The sequence below is a fragment of the Triticum aestivum genome, chromosome 3D (genome assembly GCF_018294505.1).
Source record: "Triticum aestivum cultivar Chinese Spring chromosome 3D, IWGSC CS RefSeq v2.1, whole genome shotgun sequence".
In the NCBI taxonomy this organism is placed as follows: domain Eukaryota; kingdom Viridiplantae; phylum Streptophyta; class Magnoliopsida; order Poales; family Poaceae; genus Triticum; species Triticum aestivum.
Window position 1 is genome coordinate 131,874,047 of NC_057802.1, and position 14,945 is coordinate 131,888,991.

At 51.6% G+C, this 14,945-nt stretch overlaps 4 protein-coding genes across 4 annotated transcripts; 2 read left to right on the forward strand and 2 right to left on the reverse strand.

The window, feature by feature from the left end:
* Nucleotides 1–1,415: 1,415 nt before the first annotated feature.
* On the forward strand, nt 1,416–5,113 carry LOC123077862 (pentatricopeptide repeat-containing protein At5g25630). The gene is made up of 4 exons (XM_044500195.1): nt 1,416–1,633; nt 2,733–2,857; nt 3,081–4,013; nt 4,084–5,113. Exons 2-4 carry the CDS (start codon nt 2,759–2,761, stop codon nt 4,951–4,953), a joined length of 1,902 nt encoding a protein of 633 aa, XP_044356130.1. The 5' UTR covers nt 1,416–1,633; nt 2,733–2,758; the 3' UTR covers nt 4,954–5,113.
* An 8-nt stretch (nt 5,114–5,121) lies between these two features.
* Nucleotides 5,122–7,270, reverse strand: LOC123077865 (uncharacterized). Its single transcript, XM_044500197.1, has 3 exons — nt 5,902–7,270; nt 5,630–5,815; nt 5,122–5,543 (listed from the first exon to the last, which is right to left on the reverse strand). Exons 1-3 carry the CDS (start codon nt 6,382–6,384, stop codon nt 5,268–5,270), a joined length of 945 nt encoding a protein of 314 aa, XP_044356132.1. The 5' UTR covers nt 6,385–7,270; the 3' UTR covers nt 5,122–5,267.
* Nucleotides 7,271–8,169: 899 nt separating this feature from the next.
* On the forward strand, nt 8,170–8,794 carry LOC123076193 (uncharacterized). The gene has a single exon (XM_044498577.1). It carries the CDS (start codon nt 8,297–8,299, stop codon nt 8,792–8,794), a length of 498 nt encoding a protein of 165 aa, XP_044354512.1. The 5' UTR covers nt 8,170–8,296.
* A 160-nt stretch (nt 8,795–8,954) lies between these two features.
* Nucleotides 8,955–12,122, reverse strand: LOC123077863 (glyoxylate/hydroxypyruvate/pyruvate reductase 2KGR). The gene is made up of 2 exons (XM_044500196.1): nt 11,587–12,122; nt 8,955–9,660 (listed from the first exon to the last, which is right to left on the reverse strand). Exons 1-2 carry the CDS (start codon nt 12,022–12,024, stop codon nt 9,142–9,144), a joined length of 957 nt encoding a protein of 318 aa, XP_044356131.1. The 5' UTR covers nt 12,025–12,122; the 3' UTR covers nt 8,955–9,141.
* Between the last annotated feature and the right edge of the window lie 2,823 nt (nt 12,123–14,945).

The window sequence follows — 14,945 nt, forward strand, 5'->3', positions numbered from 1 at the left end:
ACAACCTGACTTTCTACTATAGCGAAACAAAGTCATTTACTATAGCGAACCAGAATTAGTTACAATAGTGAATTTCTTTTTAACTAATGGAGAAAAAAATTCAAAAAATGTAGATTTTATTTGGCAGTGTACAGTTTGAAAAGGTGCAAACAATTTTTGAATTTGAGATTTTTTTGAAAATAGGATCATCTTCTGAACATGCGAACAAAGAATTTGAAGAACTGCAAAGTAATTTGAAAATTGTGAAAAAAACTTGAAGTGGTGAATAATTTATGAAATTTAGAACAATTTTTAAAACCATGAGCCCTCTCTGAATTTGTGAACAAAAATTTGAAAATGGACCATCTTATGAAATTCTGATTAAAATTTTGAAATTGCAAATATTTCTTGAAATTTCAGAGCATATTTTTTAAACACAAACATTACTTTAATCTGTGAACAAATTTCTAAACCACAATTTTTTTAACTCGCACATTTGTAAGAGTTGTGATTTTGTTTTTGCAAAAGTGAACATTTTTTGAAATTCCTAAACATTTTTTAAGAGACGGAGATTTATAGAATTTGCAATCTTTTTTTGTAAATTTGAACAACATTTGATTATTTGAAATATTTTAAAGACGAAAAATAAAATTTAAATAAAACTAGGAAAAATGCAAAAATAAAAAGATATCCTCCTCTTCTTTTGATGTGAATATTACGATTCATTTTGCTGCAGGAAAAGAGACTAAAAAAAGGTGATTCTTATTTGGTACATGAACATATGTTCATATTCCCTTTGACTGTTAGGTCAAGTCATATAAGCTGTAAAAAACAGGCGTTACTAATGCCCAGGTGATCATGCTATTTTATCTGATTAGTTAAACTTCTTTGTGTGTTGTGAGTTTGGTCACTACAGTTTTCATTCCGGTCGTCGCTAACACGGAGTTTGATGAACTACAAGGGCGCAAGCGAGAGCCGAGAAGGACATAACCAAAAACCTGCACAACGTCTGCGAGGGGTTGGATGGAGCGGATGGTGTCAAGGAGGAAGAAGGCACCAACAACATGGGCAACGAGTTGTGTAACCAATGAAATTGAGTACGGGGTCAATGCCTAGCACCCTGAGGCCTTGTTCGGTTGAGGTGGTTTTTGAAGGGGAATGGCAGGGTTTGAGAGGGATTAGATCCCCTATAAGTCAAAATCCTCTCCAATCCCCTTGGGAGGAGAATTAAACGAACAAGGCCTGAGTGTGTCCGAAAGTTGGATCGATGAGACTCCAAGCTTCCTGATCAATATCCTTTTGGCGGACTGCAACAGGAACGCATTAGTTGAATAAAGCTCTAAAGTTTCCCGCAAAAAAGAAAGTAAAGAATTCTCTTGTGAAAAAAATCCTCGGCATGGGTCCCACTCCCACCTCAGGCTCGGGGTTCCCCGCCGAGCTGTCACCGGAGCGGAGCCCGCTCGCCCTCGCCTATCGTTTCCTAGCGAGGTCCGTCCCCTGCGGATAAAGAAAAACGAAGCGCAGCCCCTCACAGCCACGCCTTGTGGTCTCTCCCCCTCCCACGCACCTGCTCCTCCTCCGGCCATACTGGCCGGAGGCACGCCGTGCGGCTGACCGTGGGGGCACGCTTGGACACTCTGCTGCGGCGAATGAGGTGATGTACCTAACCAGGCTGGCTCCTTTCCTTCTGTTTCTGCCGCCGAGGCTGCGAGAGGATGGCGCTAGCTAGCTAGAATCGCAGTGTGGAGTTTCCACCTCTTGTGTTTTTGCTCAATTACGCCGTGGAGATCACCGGACGGCGAGCTCCGAACGCCCGCGCGCATCTCGCCCTCCTCCTCCACTCTGCTGGCCTAAGAATGGATACCAACAACAAATTCAGGGATGCATGCGTGCTCACCTCACCTGCCGATAGGGCTGCAAGAAAAGCTCGAGGCTCGTGAGCCGCTCGAGATCGACTCGTTTTTTGACTCGACTCGAGATCGACTCGAAAAGAAACGAGCTGAGTTTGAACACTTTATGTAGCTCGACCAAGAAAGGAGCCGATCTTGAGCCAATGTTGGCTCGCTCGATTTTAGCTCGATAGCTCGACAAAATATCATTATGTTAAATAATCATGCCTTATATTAATTGGAAATACGATAATTTATTACCATCTATGTTGTCCATAATTTTTCTCCATTTTATTTACCAACGAACATGGAAACTTAACTAAGTGCAGAGAAGATTTAGGCCTCATTATGGCACGTGGTCGACTATGTGTTAAATAACCTATATTTTTGGCAAAGTTTCCAGCATATTCACCTTAATTTTTTAGTTTTTCATCCATAGATTCATATTTTTTACCATCTCATTTAGCTCGAAACTAGCTCGAGATCGTTACAAGCTGAGCACGAGTCATGTTCTACAGCTCGATCATGAGCTTGACTCAGTTTGAGCTCGCTCGAATTTTCATATGAGTTGAGCTGAGCCAACTCCAACTCGCTCGAGCTCGACTCGTTTGCAGCCCTACCTGCCGATAGATAGATAGTAAAACTGTTTAAGCAGATTGTTTTGCCAAGTGAGATGGAGTAGATATGTGTGTTTTCCTTTCGTTCCTCTGTGTTCCCACTTCCCACCCGCATTATTTCAATATATACGAGTACTATAGCAACACTGAATGTAGAGCAAGTTTGTGTTCTGCATGTGTGCGCTTCACTTGGTTCCAAAAGTATCATTCAGAATTGTGGTATCTGAATCCTGACACCATTGGCCAGGTTGAGGAGCATATAGCGGCACCACAATGCTAGAAAACGGCGTACAACTGACGCCGGCCTCCACTTCCAACAGCACGGGCAAGACAAGAAACAATGGGAAAGAGCTCAACGGATCCGCCTCCACGGTAAGCACCGGATTGCACGTACTACAAAATAGTACTGATAAGAATGACAAGCTGTGACCAGATCTCAGTTCTTGCCTGCACATTTCGAGATATGGGGCGGGGGAAAGATAGAGATCCTTGTGTGAATTTTGTGTGATCGACTTCTGTTTTCCGTGATTTTTGTGGCCATATTGCGCCTGGTGATCTCAAACAAGTCAAGGGTTTCGTTCTTTGGGTGCTCCAGGAGGAGGAGGAGAAGCGCCAAGGCAATGCCGGCGACGCGCAGCCGCCGGCGAGCACCTGCACGACGTGCGCCAAGGGGCACACGTGCCAGGCCGTGGTCAGCCGGACGCGGGAGATGCGCAGCCTGATCGACGCCAAGAAATCTCACCAGGCGCAGGCCCTGTTCGGCCACCTCGCCGACGAGGGCCACCGCCCGTCCCTGGTGACGTACACCACCCTGCTCACCGCGGTGACGAACCAGCGCGCGTTCGAGGCGATCCCTTCGCTGCTCGCCGGCATCGACGCCGCGGGGCTGCGGCCGGACGCCATCTTCTTCAATGCCCTCATCAACTCCTTCGTGGAGGCCGGGCGGATGGGCGAGGCCACCAGCACCTTCTGGAAGATGAGCCGCCACCACCCGGGCTGCCGCCCCACCATCAGCACCTTCAACACGCTCATCAAGGGCTTTGGCATCGCCGGCCGCCCCGACGAGTCGCAGCGCATCTTCGACATGATGGCCGGCGGCGACGGCCACGGCGACGGCGCCGGGGTCGCGTCCACGGTGAGGCCCAACCTGACCACCTACAACATCCTGGTGAAGGCGTGGTGCGACCACCGGAGGCTGGAGGAGGCGTGGGGCGTGGTGGGCAGGATGCGGGCGCGCGGCGTGGAGCCCGACGTCGTCACCTACAACACCGTCGCCAGCGCCTACGCCAAGAACGACGAGACGTGGCGGGCGGAGGAGCTCGTGGTGGAGATGGTGCGCGCCAGGCTGCGCACCAGCGAGCGCACCTGGGGCATCATCGTCGGCGGATACTGCCGGGAGGGCAGGCTGGAGGAGGCGCTCCGGTGCGTCCGCCAGATGAAGGACGCCGGCGTCCTCCCCAACGTCATCGTCTTCAACACCCTCCTCAAGGGCTTCCTCGACGCCAACGACACGGCCGCCGACGACGACGTACGTGACCTCCTCAGAGCGAGCTCAGAGCTCACGAAACTCGATTGATTCTTGAACTGATGAGGTGCAGGTTCTCGGGCTGATGGAGCAGTTCGGCATCAAGCCGGACATCGTGACGTACAGCCACCAGCTGAATGCCTTCAGCTCGCTGGGGCACATGGCGAAATGCAGCAAGGTGTTCGACAGGATGGTGGAGGCCGGGATCGAGCCGGACCCGCAGGTGTACAGCATCCTCGCGAAGGGCCACGTCCGCGCGCAGCAACCCGGCAAGGCGGAGGAGCTCCTGGAGCGGATGCGCCGCCTCGGCGTCCGCCCCAACGTCGTCACCTTCACCACCGTCATCAGCGGCTGGTGCAGCGTCGCCGACATGGACAACGCCGCCAGGGTGTACCGGAAGATGCGGGACGCCGGCGTGCGCCCCAACCTCCGGACGTTCGAGACGCTCATCTGGGGGTACAGCGAGCAGAAGCAGCCGTGGAAGGCCGAGGAGGTCCTCCAGATGATGCAGGAGGCCGGCGTCAGGCCGAAGCAGAGCACCTACAGCCTCGTCGCCGATGCGTGGAAGGCCGTCGGCCTGGTCAAGAACGCCAACCGCACCCTCGGCTCTCCCGAGGACCGTCGTCGCCCCACCCCCAACGCGAGCGATCACGACGAGCCGGACCGCCGTCCCGACGACGACAAGCTGCAGAGATCCGGAAGAGCCAGTGAGCAGGCAACGAGTGATCCATCATCACATGCCAGTTTCGTGCAGGTGACAAGCGCGGTAGGGATAGGCAGGGCTGGAGACTTTGCATCATCGGCGCCGTCGTTGTCGTCATCACCGTGGCGATCGTGTCAGCTACGACTGCGATCGTCGGGCTTTTGCAGGAATCAAAGGCAGAAGCAGTGTGGGCTGCACAGTCACACCATCAGCTCAATCAAGATGGTCTTCCTCAGTTAAGAGGCCATGTTTTGCTGCTGTTCAGCACATGTACACTACCTGTAAAACCCAATTCTTCCCCAATCTCCTGACCGTAGATGCTGGTCATTTTTGTATGATTCTGCACACACATTGGTCTTGTGCTTCGCCAGGAACTCGATTCAGATGTCTCACCATTCCACAGAGCAGACTCCCCTCAAATTATCAAGTACTAATGCTGAAGAATTATTAATCAGATGGTTCCTATGTCATGAACATCACAACAATATCTACACGATCACAACCATTATAGTACTTATTAAAACTAACAACATCTCAATCAATGGATCACCACATCAAGAGTAGCTGCAAGCAGTCTGGGCGATCATGATGGGCCTGTCGGTAAGAGAGCTCACAAGAACCGGGCATCTCACACGCTTGGCGTGTGTCACCCTGACAAGCCTGCCGATGACATACCCTCTCGTCCTCACCGCCAAGTCCACAGTCAGCGGCACGCCGTCGGTGTCGGTGAGGACGAAGGTAGCCCCGGCTCCGTAGAGCGGCGTCTTCTCGCCGTGCAGGGTCACCGATGCGACGTGCCGGCTCTTCTTGGGCTGGTAGAACTTGTCCAACTGCAGAGCAGCAGCAGGAGGAGGCGGCATTAGCAAGCGGAATTCTGACGGAGAAACTTCAGAGAGGTGCCAAAACAGAACACTACCTGACCGCTGGCGATGGGTATCTGCGAATAGTAGAGCTGGATGGAGGTGGAAGAAACATGGATGCCGAACATGGTGGAGGGGTTGTGGACGTCTATCTCCAGCGAGCAGTTCATCGTGACGAACTTGGTCGGCACTCCGGTGCCGTCCGTCCCTTCGCCGGCGTAGAAATTCTCCACTCTCAAGCTCTGCACAGAACCAACCAAATTCTAAGGTGTTACTGTACGAGAGTGGGATACTGAATTTAAGGTGACGGAGCAGTCAAATGTACTACCTTGACGAGGACGCTGGGTTTGTCACGGCGGGCGGCGCCCCACACGACGAGGCAGACGAGGGTGAAGGCCAGGACCAGAACCGAGAACCAGAAGGCGGCGGCGCAGCTCCTGGAGAGCTCCCGCTCCTGGTCCACACCGGCGTCCTCGGCGTCCTCCTCGTCGATCACGTCCACCTCGTGCCACCCCTTGCCGTGGCCGTGGGGGCGCTTCCGGGTGGCGGCGGCCCTGCCGCCGCCGGTGAGGTTCCCGGAGAAGCGGCTGGCGGAGGAGGCCCTGGAGTGCGGGCCGATGGAGGACTGGTGCGACGGGGAGTCGAGGGGGCTGTTGTACACGGGCGTGGCCTGCGTGGACGAGGACTTGTCGCCGTCGTCCCGCGAGTCGCGCGACGGGCTGACCACGTAGTACGCCGCCCGCTTCGGGGACCGCGACGGCGACGTGGTCGCCAGGCTCGTCACGTCCGAGTCCGACGTCGTGTGCTTCATCGTCCTGTCGCGCGGCGGTGCCACCAGGCAGGCTCGCCGGCCGTCTGGCTGTGAGGCGAGGATTTGATTTCTTGGAGAAGCTCACTGGCCTGAAACGCCTGTGGAGCAATGAGATCTTGGAGGGCAGTAATCATCTGAAGATTGCAAGTTTGGCGTACGCTTATATGGGAAGAAAAGGGAAAACGTATACGCTTTTGGTAAGAATTGCAATAATTGAAGACAAAATTTTGACGCTATAATTGAAGAGAAATTAAGAGTGCACATTGATTGAGAGCGGACCAAAATATAATCTTAGGAGTAGTAGACCAGAATTGTTTGGGGATTATTAATAACCCAGCACATCGATGAAATCATAAACCCGCGCAATTGCGTCAGCATGCCACCAAAGACCAAAGAACAAAGAAGAAAATGGATGAATGCTGAATGGACCAACTTCATTGTAGCGCTAGCGCACGAATCAAATCAATCGGGTATTCGATTTCGATCACGATCCCAGCCACGGCCGAATCGCCGGAGAAGTATATATTTTCCTGAAAGAAGAAACGACACGCGGACAGGATATCGATGATCTTCTCATGCATGATCTGAGTTCCGCCCCGCCGCTGAGAGAAGAAGAAAGAGGGAGGAGGAAGAAGAAGAAGAAGAAGAAGAAGAAGAAACAGCCGGTACGGTCTTCGCTTGGATGAGGAATGATGATCGAATCATTCGACCTCTCTCCTCCAAGAAGGAACGGGATCAGGCGCGCCCTCGCCTGAAGAAACACGAGGGGGGAGAGAAAGAGATTGGTGGGAGCACTCGCCTGTTCTTCGCCCACGCAGAGAAGCCGATGGAAGCGGGCGGCGCGCGGAGGCTGCAGTGACGCGCGGGGAGCTCGGGCTGGGGCTCGAAACGGCTCGTCAAGTGGCGCCGCGTGCTCCTGCATGCTCCCCCTTTGACGCATGCAGCTGTCGAGGGAGGGAGGGAACGCTGCTTGCTTGACCAGGCGCCCTTACACATGGGCCCCACCCAGGGCGCGGGGCCCGCCTGTCAGCCCCGGAGCGTGGAAGACAGCTGCTTCTCCTGTCTCTCACTCTGCAGAAGACGCGACGGTGATATCAGCTGGGTCCGAAGCGGTCGACCGAGCGGTCCGTGCCGTGATGCAAAGCAAATTGCAGACGGACGGTCAAGGAAACGTGCGGGTTCGCCGAGCCCGAGCAGCAGCGTCCACGTCTCGTCGGCAACATACACGGTACACCAGCACATACCCTGGTATAGCAGAGAAGAAAACGATGTCATGTACCGCCGCTCAAGGATCATTGTATGTATGTACGTACGTATGTTCTTGGCTCTCGCGACGTGCCCAACCGCCCAGTCGGTCCATCTGCCGCAGCTACATCTTAATAATGGGGATCCATCCTTCGTGCAGTGCAGTCCATCAAGCATTCACGCGTGTCGGCCGGTAGGGGATCGCGACCTGTCGAAGGATCAGACGGTGTAGATCGGACACCTCAGTGAGGATACCACAGTACTGCCGGATCCTAAAATGTGAAATGGGTACTCCTCACTCGGGCCATCGTGAACTATCCTGTGCGCGCGCGTTCAATGCTCATCCATTGAGCGGCCATGATGATACGCTGCTGCATTTCCTCGACCAAGGAACCGGGCATACTATGCACAGCATGGCATCGACATCCACACAATATAGCCACTCAAGCCCGAATGCAAGGCATTGGCATCGGCATCGGCATCCCAGTAAGAAATCAAACTTATTGACCTTTCTTTCTCGTCGAATGTTTACCGATCGAAAACAAAACACGTTTGAATCTGATCCTGAAACAGAAAACATCTTCGTAGTGCTTCTTCATATACAACACACCACGCCCTATCATGATCATCATCAGACAACCGGAGTCAGCAGCGGCTTCTTCAGAACATGCGCCTCCAGGTTGCCCAGGACCAGGTCCGCCATGGCCTGGCGCGTCTCGTGCGTCCCGCTCCCCACGTGGGGCACCAGCACGACGTTGTCGAGCGCGAACAGCGCCTCGGGCACGTTGGGCTCGTCCTCAAACACGTCGAGGCCCGCCCCGCCGAGGCGCCCCTCGACGAGCGCGGAGACCAGCTCGGGCTCGTCGACGTGAGGGCCGCGCCCGATGTTGATGAGCAGGCCCTTGGGCCCCAGCGCCTCAATCACCTCGCGGTTGACGATGTGCCGGGTCTGCTCGTTCAGCGGGCAGGCCACCACGAGGATGTCGCTGTTTGCGGCCAGTTCTACCACGCTAGGGTAATAGGTGTAGCTGGGGCAGTCTTTCTTTGTTCTCTGGTAGTAGTTGACTGGGCAATCGAAGGCCTCCACTCGGGTGGCAATGGCAAGCCCTATCCTGCCCAGCCCGATGATGCCTACTCTTTTGCCACTGAACTGCAAAAAGGATAAAACAAAACCTATGAGTAAAAGGAGCCACAAATGTTCTATCTGCGTAAACAAGGAAATATAAGAAAGGATTCAAAACGAAATGACGAGATTGCATAACCCGACCACACAGAAAGGTACCAGCAAGTGAAGAGGGACAGATGCAAATATCTCTGTAAATATATGGAACTGTAAACCTTTGGAACTGATGCTCTTATTTATCAAGGTTGTTGATTGCATAACAGCCATCACATTGATGTCTTTCAAAAACAATAACCAGCCAGATGTTGCTGGGTTGATAAACTAGACATAAAAAAAAAACTCAAGAGTTTGGATTACAAACTGCTAACATCTGGGCACCCCAACAACAATCAGGGCACTGGGGTGAGTAAGGGCTTATTAAGAGCATGTGCCTCTAAATTCTTTAGAACCAGATCAGCCATTGCCTTGCATGTTTCTTCGGTATCACTTCCTACATGAGGGACCAAAACAACATTATCTAAGCTGAAAAGTTGCTCCGCAGCAAAGGGCTCATGCTCAAACACATCAAGGCCTGCTGCGCCAAGGCGTTTCTCAAGAAGAGCAGACACAAGCTCAGGTTCATCCACAAGTGCTCCACGCCCAATGTTTATGAGCACACCATCCGGTCCTAACGCATCCATGACCTTACGATTGACCATGTGATGTGTCTCGGCATTAAGCGAACATGCTACAATAAGCACGTCACAATTGGCTGCCAGGTCAACAACATTTGTAAAGAACTTGTAGTTTGGAAATGGCTTCTCTGATCTTGAATGATAACTGATTGAGCAACCAAATGCTTCAGCTCTTTTTGCTATGGCTAAGCCTATCCTGCCAAGCCCAAGAATGGCAACTCTTTTACCACTGAACTGCAGAAAAGTAGCGAGAGTCGGTTATCTTTTGTTCTTTGGGGAAACCAAATCTACTATTAGGATCACATGCACCCCCAACCTTTATATCTACCACAAAACAATAGCCAGCATCGTCAGCCATTTCATGCTTTCATAGGACAGTCGTTACGCTGATATCTCATCATTATAATCTGTAGCAGATCAATCTTGCAAAGGACATTCTCCCCTTGAGATAGCTGCATCTGAACTCTTTTGCTTTTCAAATGCAGGTGCTACCCCCAGCCTCCACATCCATTGATGCGCGCAGCCAAAAGTGCACCTGAATGTGTTGCATTGTTTAACAGGATTCCACTCACACTGAAGATGTCCTTCAATGTTTTAAGGGAGCAGGAAAATGGCACGGTGACAGGAGCATATTGCACCATACAGTTCATGAAAAGTTCTGGTGGGTATTATCATGGAACCCTTGGTTGGTATGATGCATAAATACTTACTTAGCCATAAAACAATGGAGAACATGACAAAACATGTTGTTATCTAGAATTACAAGTCGACGGATATCAAGAATTACAAGTCGACGAGTCGAGCCAAGGTTGAGACTCATAGACTAATCATGACTAGTCTAGGCTAATGCTGGACTAATCGACATGGTACCATAGTACTCAACTTACAGTACTCAAGTACTAACACCTAGTACCGTATATACAATAAAAATTGAATGCATGGGAAGTGGATGAAGAACCTGAGGCTCTGCCAATTGCAATAGCTATTTCATCAGGAAGTGGATGAAATAATCAACTGCTCACTCATCCCTCCCAAATTCCCCTAAAAACCTGATCCACCCAAATTGAGTCGATCGACTCAAAAACCTAGACTAGTCGAAGACTAGTCACTCCACCGCTCAATTCAACAAGCTAGTCTACACGAAGAAGCTAGTTGACAATCAAATTGAGACTACTAGACTAGTCTCGCGACTAGTCATGAGACTCATCATCCATGGTTGCTATAAGAATCCTATTTGTGCTACTACGAAGCAATGGTCAGGGAGAAACAAATCATGGTTTCCAACGTTTTCTGATCATCCATCAGCCTTGGTATTAATACGATTCAATATGGAGCTATGCAACAACATAAAACCTCCAGAGCCCAGTGAATATGTCGAAAGAAGAACCAAAAAAATCCTTAACCCAGTAAGAAGTTGATATTAAAGAAGAGAAGATAGGAACCACATCACCATATGTGAGCCGTCCTAAATCACAATGCTCACTAGATTTCTAGAAAATCCCTGCAGCTACAGCACTATAACTATGTCTCTACATCTTATATTTCAGTTTTCAGACACCAGCATACAGCTTGAATCAGCAATGAAGAAGGTCAACATTTTACAGTCAGGTAATCTAAATTTTGATCAAACAGGACGCATTTTACTGCCAAAACAAATCCATCAGGGCTGAGCAGTTCATTAAGAGACTGTCATAGATTGCAACCTAAGCTACTGCAAATGCCTTCGAACCACTGCTTCCTCAAATGATATGACTCACATGGCATAAAAGAGAGAGTCAAATGTACTAAGTTACTAACTACCAACAAGATTTTACGAAGATAACCAATGATGTACCAAAAAAAACTGACAAGGATCCAATAAAGTTCAACTGTTTCTCCTTTCTACCACCTAGATTTTGTTCTCCAATTTAACCTCTTTATTGCCTATTTTCCTTCCGTGCATTCATGTTCCCTGAACTGCTATGTAACCTACAGTATGTTATATAGTTCATTTCCCAACAAAGTTATTGCCATATTCATTTTGACTGAAACGATACCAAATGTACACAGTTTGCGATTAAACTAAAGATAAAAGTATCGTGAAACAAAGAACGCACTGCCACTGAACTATTGGACTGAAAAAATCGAACGGAAGTCAACTGGCAAGCATCGGAAACCAACCCGCGTGGTGAGTGTGTAGTCCCCCTTGGCCTTCCAAAGGCCGGCGCGCACGTAGCGGTCGGCCTGCGGGATCTTCCTCAGCGCGGCGATGGCGAGGCCGACGGCGAGGTCGGCGACGTCGTCGGTGAGGACGTCGGGGGTGTTGGTGACGCGGATCCCGCGCTCGCGGCACTTGGGGAGGTCGACGCGGTCGATCCCCACGGAGAAGGAGGCGACGATCTCGAGCGACGGCAGCGCGTCGATGAGCGCGGCGTCAGCGTTGTAGCCGGCGTTGCCGACGACGGCGCGGATGGCGGAGGAGTTGGCGCGGAGGAACTCGGCGCGGCCGTCGGGAGGGGAGTCCCAGAAGCGGAAGAGGCGGAAGCGGCTGTCGAGCTCCTGCTCCAGGTAGGCGTTCATGGGGTGCAGCAGCAGCACGCCAAGGGACTCCATCGCCATGGCCGCCGGGGGCACCGAGGGCGGCAGCGGCAGCGGCTGGCTGTTGTGTGGTGGGTGGGTGGGCTGCTCCGCGGTGGCTACTGGTGGGGAAATGCTGACGCTCGACGCCGGCCTTGTTTGCTAGCGTCTTATCCTCTATGGGCCGCAGGTTGCAGTCCAGCCGGACAAGGACGGGCGGCCTACTGAGTTCGAGGGATGGTTGAGTCAGCCAACCTAATTTTCAATTACCTCAAACAATTGTCTAAAAAATGTATACCTCAAACAAAAAACTAACTTTCAAGGTAGATATGTTTCTCCACGTGAACATTGTGACGAATGAATAAAAGCTTCACAAAATTGTCTTAGAAAAATGTAGATATATTATTTTTTTACCTAAAGAAGCATATGTTTTTGTTAGATCGACCTAATTTTCTAGGGTTTATGTCGCTCTAGCGGATCCTTTATCTAATATAGCCTTGACCTCAATCCGTATTCCTTGTGTTCATCTACTCGGCTGTTTAAGAAAACGACAAGCATGATTACTCTGCGTTTGTGCAACCTTAGATCGATGAAAGTAGATTTAGAGACAAATGTCACCCACAAAGCACACGCCCACCGATTTCACCATGGCTTGATACAACAAAGGTCAAGACCTCATTCCGGGTTGGTCTTGCACGAAAAAGACGATCTCCGTGCCTTTGTCCAAACTCTTAATTCTTTCACTACACTTGAAGGTTCATCATTTAGAGGCGCACACCCTGCAAGAGTGAGAAGCAAAGCAAAGTCACATGGATGAACTTCTTAAAAGATTTTCAATCAAACTCTCTCAAGAACTCATAGAATCTCTCTCTCATGAGATAGGCTTGAAGCAGAAAGAAACTGAGCACAAAGATAGGTTCAAGAATGGGAGGGTTTGGCCTTCAAATATACAAGGTTCTGCTCTCTATGCTCTATAAAATCATTCACGAAGTCTCAAATCAGCTCACGACAATTCTACAGGATGAGAGAGTATTTACAGAGACAACATAAATTTATTTGCTCTGGAAAACTCAACTGGCCTGAAAGTGTCAGAGAACAATCCTTTGGTACTACCGGTAGCGTTCAAAATTTGAATGGTCAAAATTCAGAAAGATAACACATGATCCCGAAAGGTACCAAAGCTCAAACATACCCACAGGTATCATACAAATGCATTGGTGCACGTAGCAATATGGCACGGAGATGAACATAGAAACTTATCTTTAACACTTTCGCTTCGGTAGACCTCCTCTAATACAAGGACGGTCAAGATTGTCCAATACCTCTTCATAACAGAGGGCGCGATGGGCATTTTCTGAAAAGGAGTCCGCCCGCCCGCCAGCAAAAAAAAATGCCTGAGCATATACGTATACGAATACAGGTCCCGCCCACCAAAAAAAAGTTCAACCGTCCCGCACGCGCATGCAGACGTGGTCGCGCCGCCCGCCCGCGATCAACGCGGCAACCACGCAGTCAACGCTGCTGCCGCGCATCGTCTGCCACGCGCCGCCCCGTCCCGTCGCCCCCGACCGCGCCTGTCGCACGCCACCGCCTGCCGGGGCTGCGCTTGCCGCACGCCGCCGCCTGCCGGCTCCCCGCCTGCCGCACGCCACCGCCGGCCAGCTCCTCGCCTGCCGCGCCTCTCACCTGTCGTGATCAATGCCCCGCCCCGCACCCGCCCCGCGCCCACCGGCTATAAGATCTACCCCGCTCGCCCCGCCCTGCCAACACCGCCCGTCGTCCACACCGCCCGTCCACCTCTCCCTTCTCTCGCCCCCCACCGCGGCGTCCTCTCCACCGGCCTGCAAAATGGCGTCGAGCGACTCGAACAGCGATGGCGCGGCACCGGGCGGCGTCTGGCCTTCGCGCCTGACACTAGGGCAGACGGAGGATCTCTTCTGGTTCGGCCTGCTCATGCCGCCGGCGGCGAAGGTGCCGCGGCCGTGGAGGATCTCCACCGACGGCTACCCCATGCAGGGCCCGCCGGCGACGAACGCCGAGCTGAGCGCGCACCCCGGTTAGAGGTTCAACCGGAGGAACCGCCACCGATTTTGGAGGGGCAAGCGCTTCAACGATGTGATCGGTGCCTTCAAGCGCGCCCCCCCGTGGGCTCCCCGTCGGCGACATCACCGGCGAAGCCGGGCCCTCCCGCCCGCGCAGGCGCGCCCCGCCTCCTACCCCTGCCCCACCGGCCCCGGCCGAGGCCGTGACCCCGCCGGAGCAGGCGACGCTCCAACAGGATGGCGACCCGGAGGACACGCCCGGGCTGCTCGTGGCCCTGGCGCGGTTAGCGAAAGAAGCCGCCGCGGCGGCGGCGCGGGAGGCCAAGGAGCAGGCGGCGGCCTTGGCGGCTGTTGAGGCGGCGGTCGCGGCGGAGCAGAGCGACGACGATGACGACGGTAGCGACGATGATGACGGAGGCGACGGCGGCATGGTGGAGGTCATCGACCTTTCCATGGAGGAGTAGTTTGTTTAGGTTGTTTTTTATGTTTAATTTTAAATTTCGTTCAAGTTTATGTAAAATATCCTAAAAATATGAATGGAATTTGAAATGTTTGAATCAAAAAGACATGTGTGCTTTTATTTTTTATGAATTTTAATATGTGATAAACGAAAAAAATCCTTGAACGGATGTTAAAAAAAGAAATGTCTGTCCAAACGGACCATTCCGTCATAGAGGAATGGCGTACGTTAAATTTCATCGAGCAAATGAAAAACTTTATGCGAGATTAGCCATATCAGCAGATCCAAATGTGTGGAAAACTTTATGCGTCGGATGTAAAAAAATAAAAGAAAATTGTCGTGCGTGCTCCCTATGGTGCCTGGAGTACGTTGAAAAAGTTGGGGGTCATTCGGTCGAGGTGAAAAAAAACATCTTTAAGAGTAGCCCGACCGGCACACCGGAACGGTGCTAATTGCACTAG

Bases quoted from the DNA above. Each gene is read 5' to 3' on its own strand.
- LOC123077865 (XM_044500197.1), bottom strand. From the start codon at position 6,384: ATGAAGCACACGACGTCGGACTCGGACGTGACGAGCCTGGCGACCACG. The intron at 5,816-5,901 runs GTAGTACATTTG...GGTTCTGTGCAG, and splicing joins AACCCAGCGTCCTCGTCAAG to AGCTTGAGAGTGGAGAATTT. The intron at 5,544-5,629 runs GTAGTGTTCTGT...GCTGCTCTGCAG, and splicing joins TACCCATCGCCAGCGGTCAG to TTGGACAAGTTCTACCAGCC.
- LOC123076193 (XM_044498577.1), top strand. From the start codon at position 8,297: ATGCGCCTCCAGGTTGCCCAGGACCAGGTCCGCCATGGCCTGGCGCGT.
- LOC123077863 (XM_044500196.1), bottom strand. From the start codon at position 12,024: ATGGCGATGGAGTCCCTTGGCGTGCTGCTGCTGCACCCCATGAACGCC. The intron at 9,661-11,586 runs GTTGGTTTCCGA...ACTTTTCTGCAG, and splicing joins ACTACACACTCACCACGCGG to TTCAGTGGTAAAAGAGTTGC.
- LOC123077862 (XM_044500195.1), top strand. From the start codon at position 2,759: ATGCTAGAAAACGGCGTACAACTGACGCCGGCCTCCACTTCCAACAGC. The intron at 2,858-3,080 runs GTAAGCACCGGA...TGGGTGCTCCAG, and splicing joins TCAACGGATCCGCCTCCACG to GAGGAGGAGGAGAAGCGCCA. The intron at 4,014-4,083 runs GTACGTGACCTC...GATGAGGTGCAG, and splicing joins ACACGGCCGCCGACGACGAC to GTTCTCGGGCTGATGGAGCA.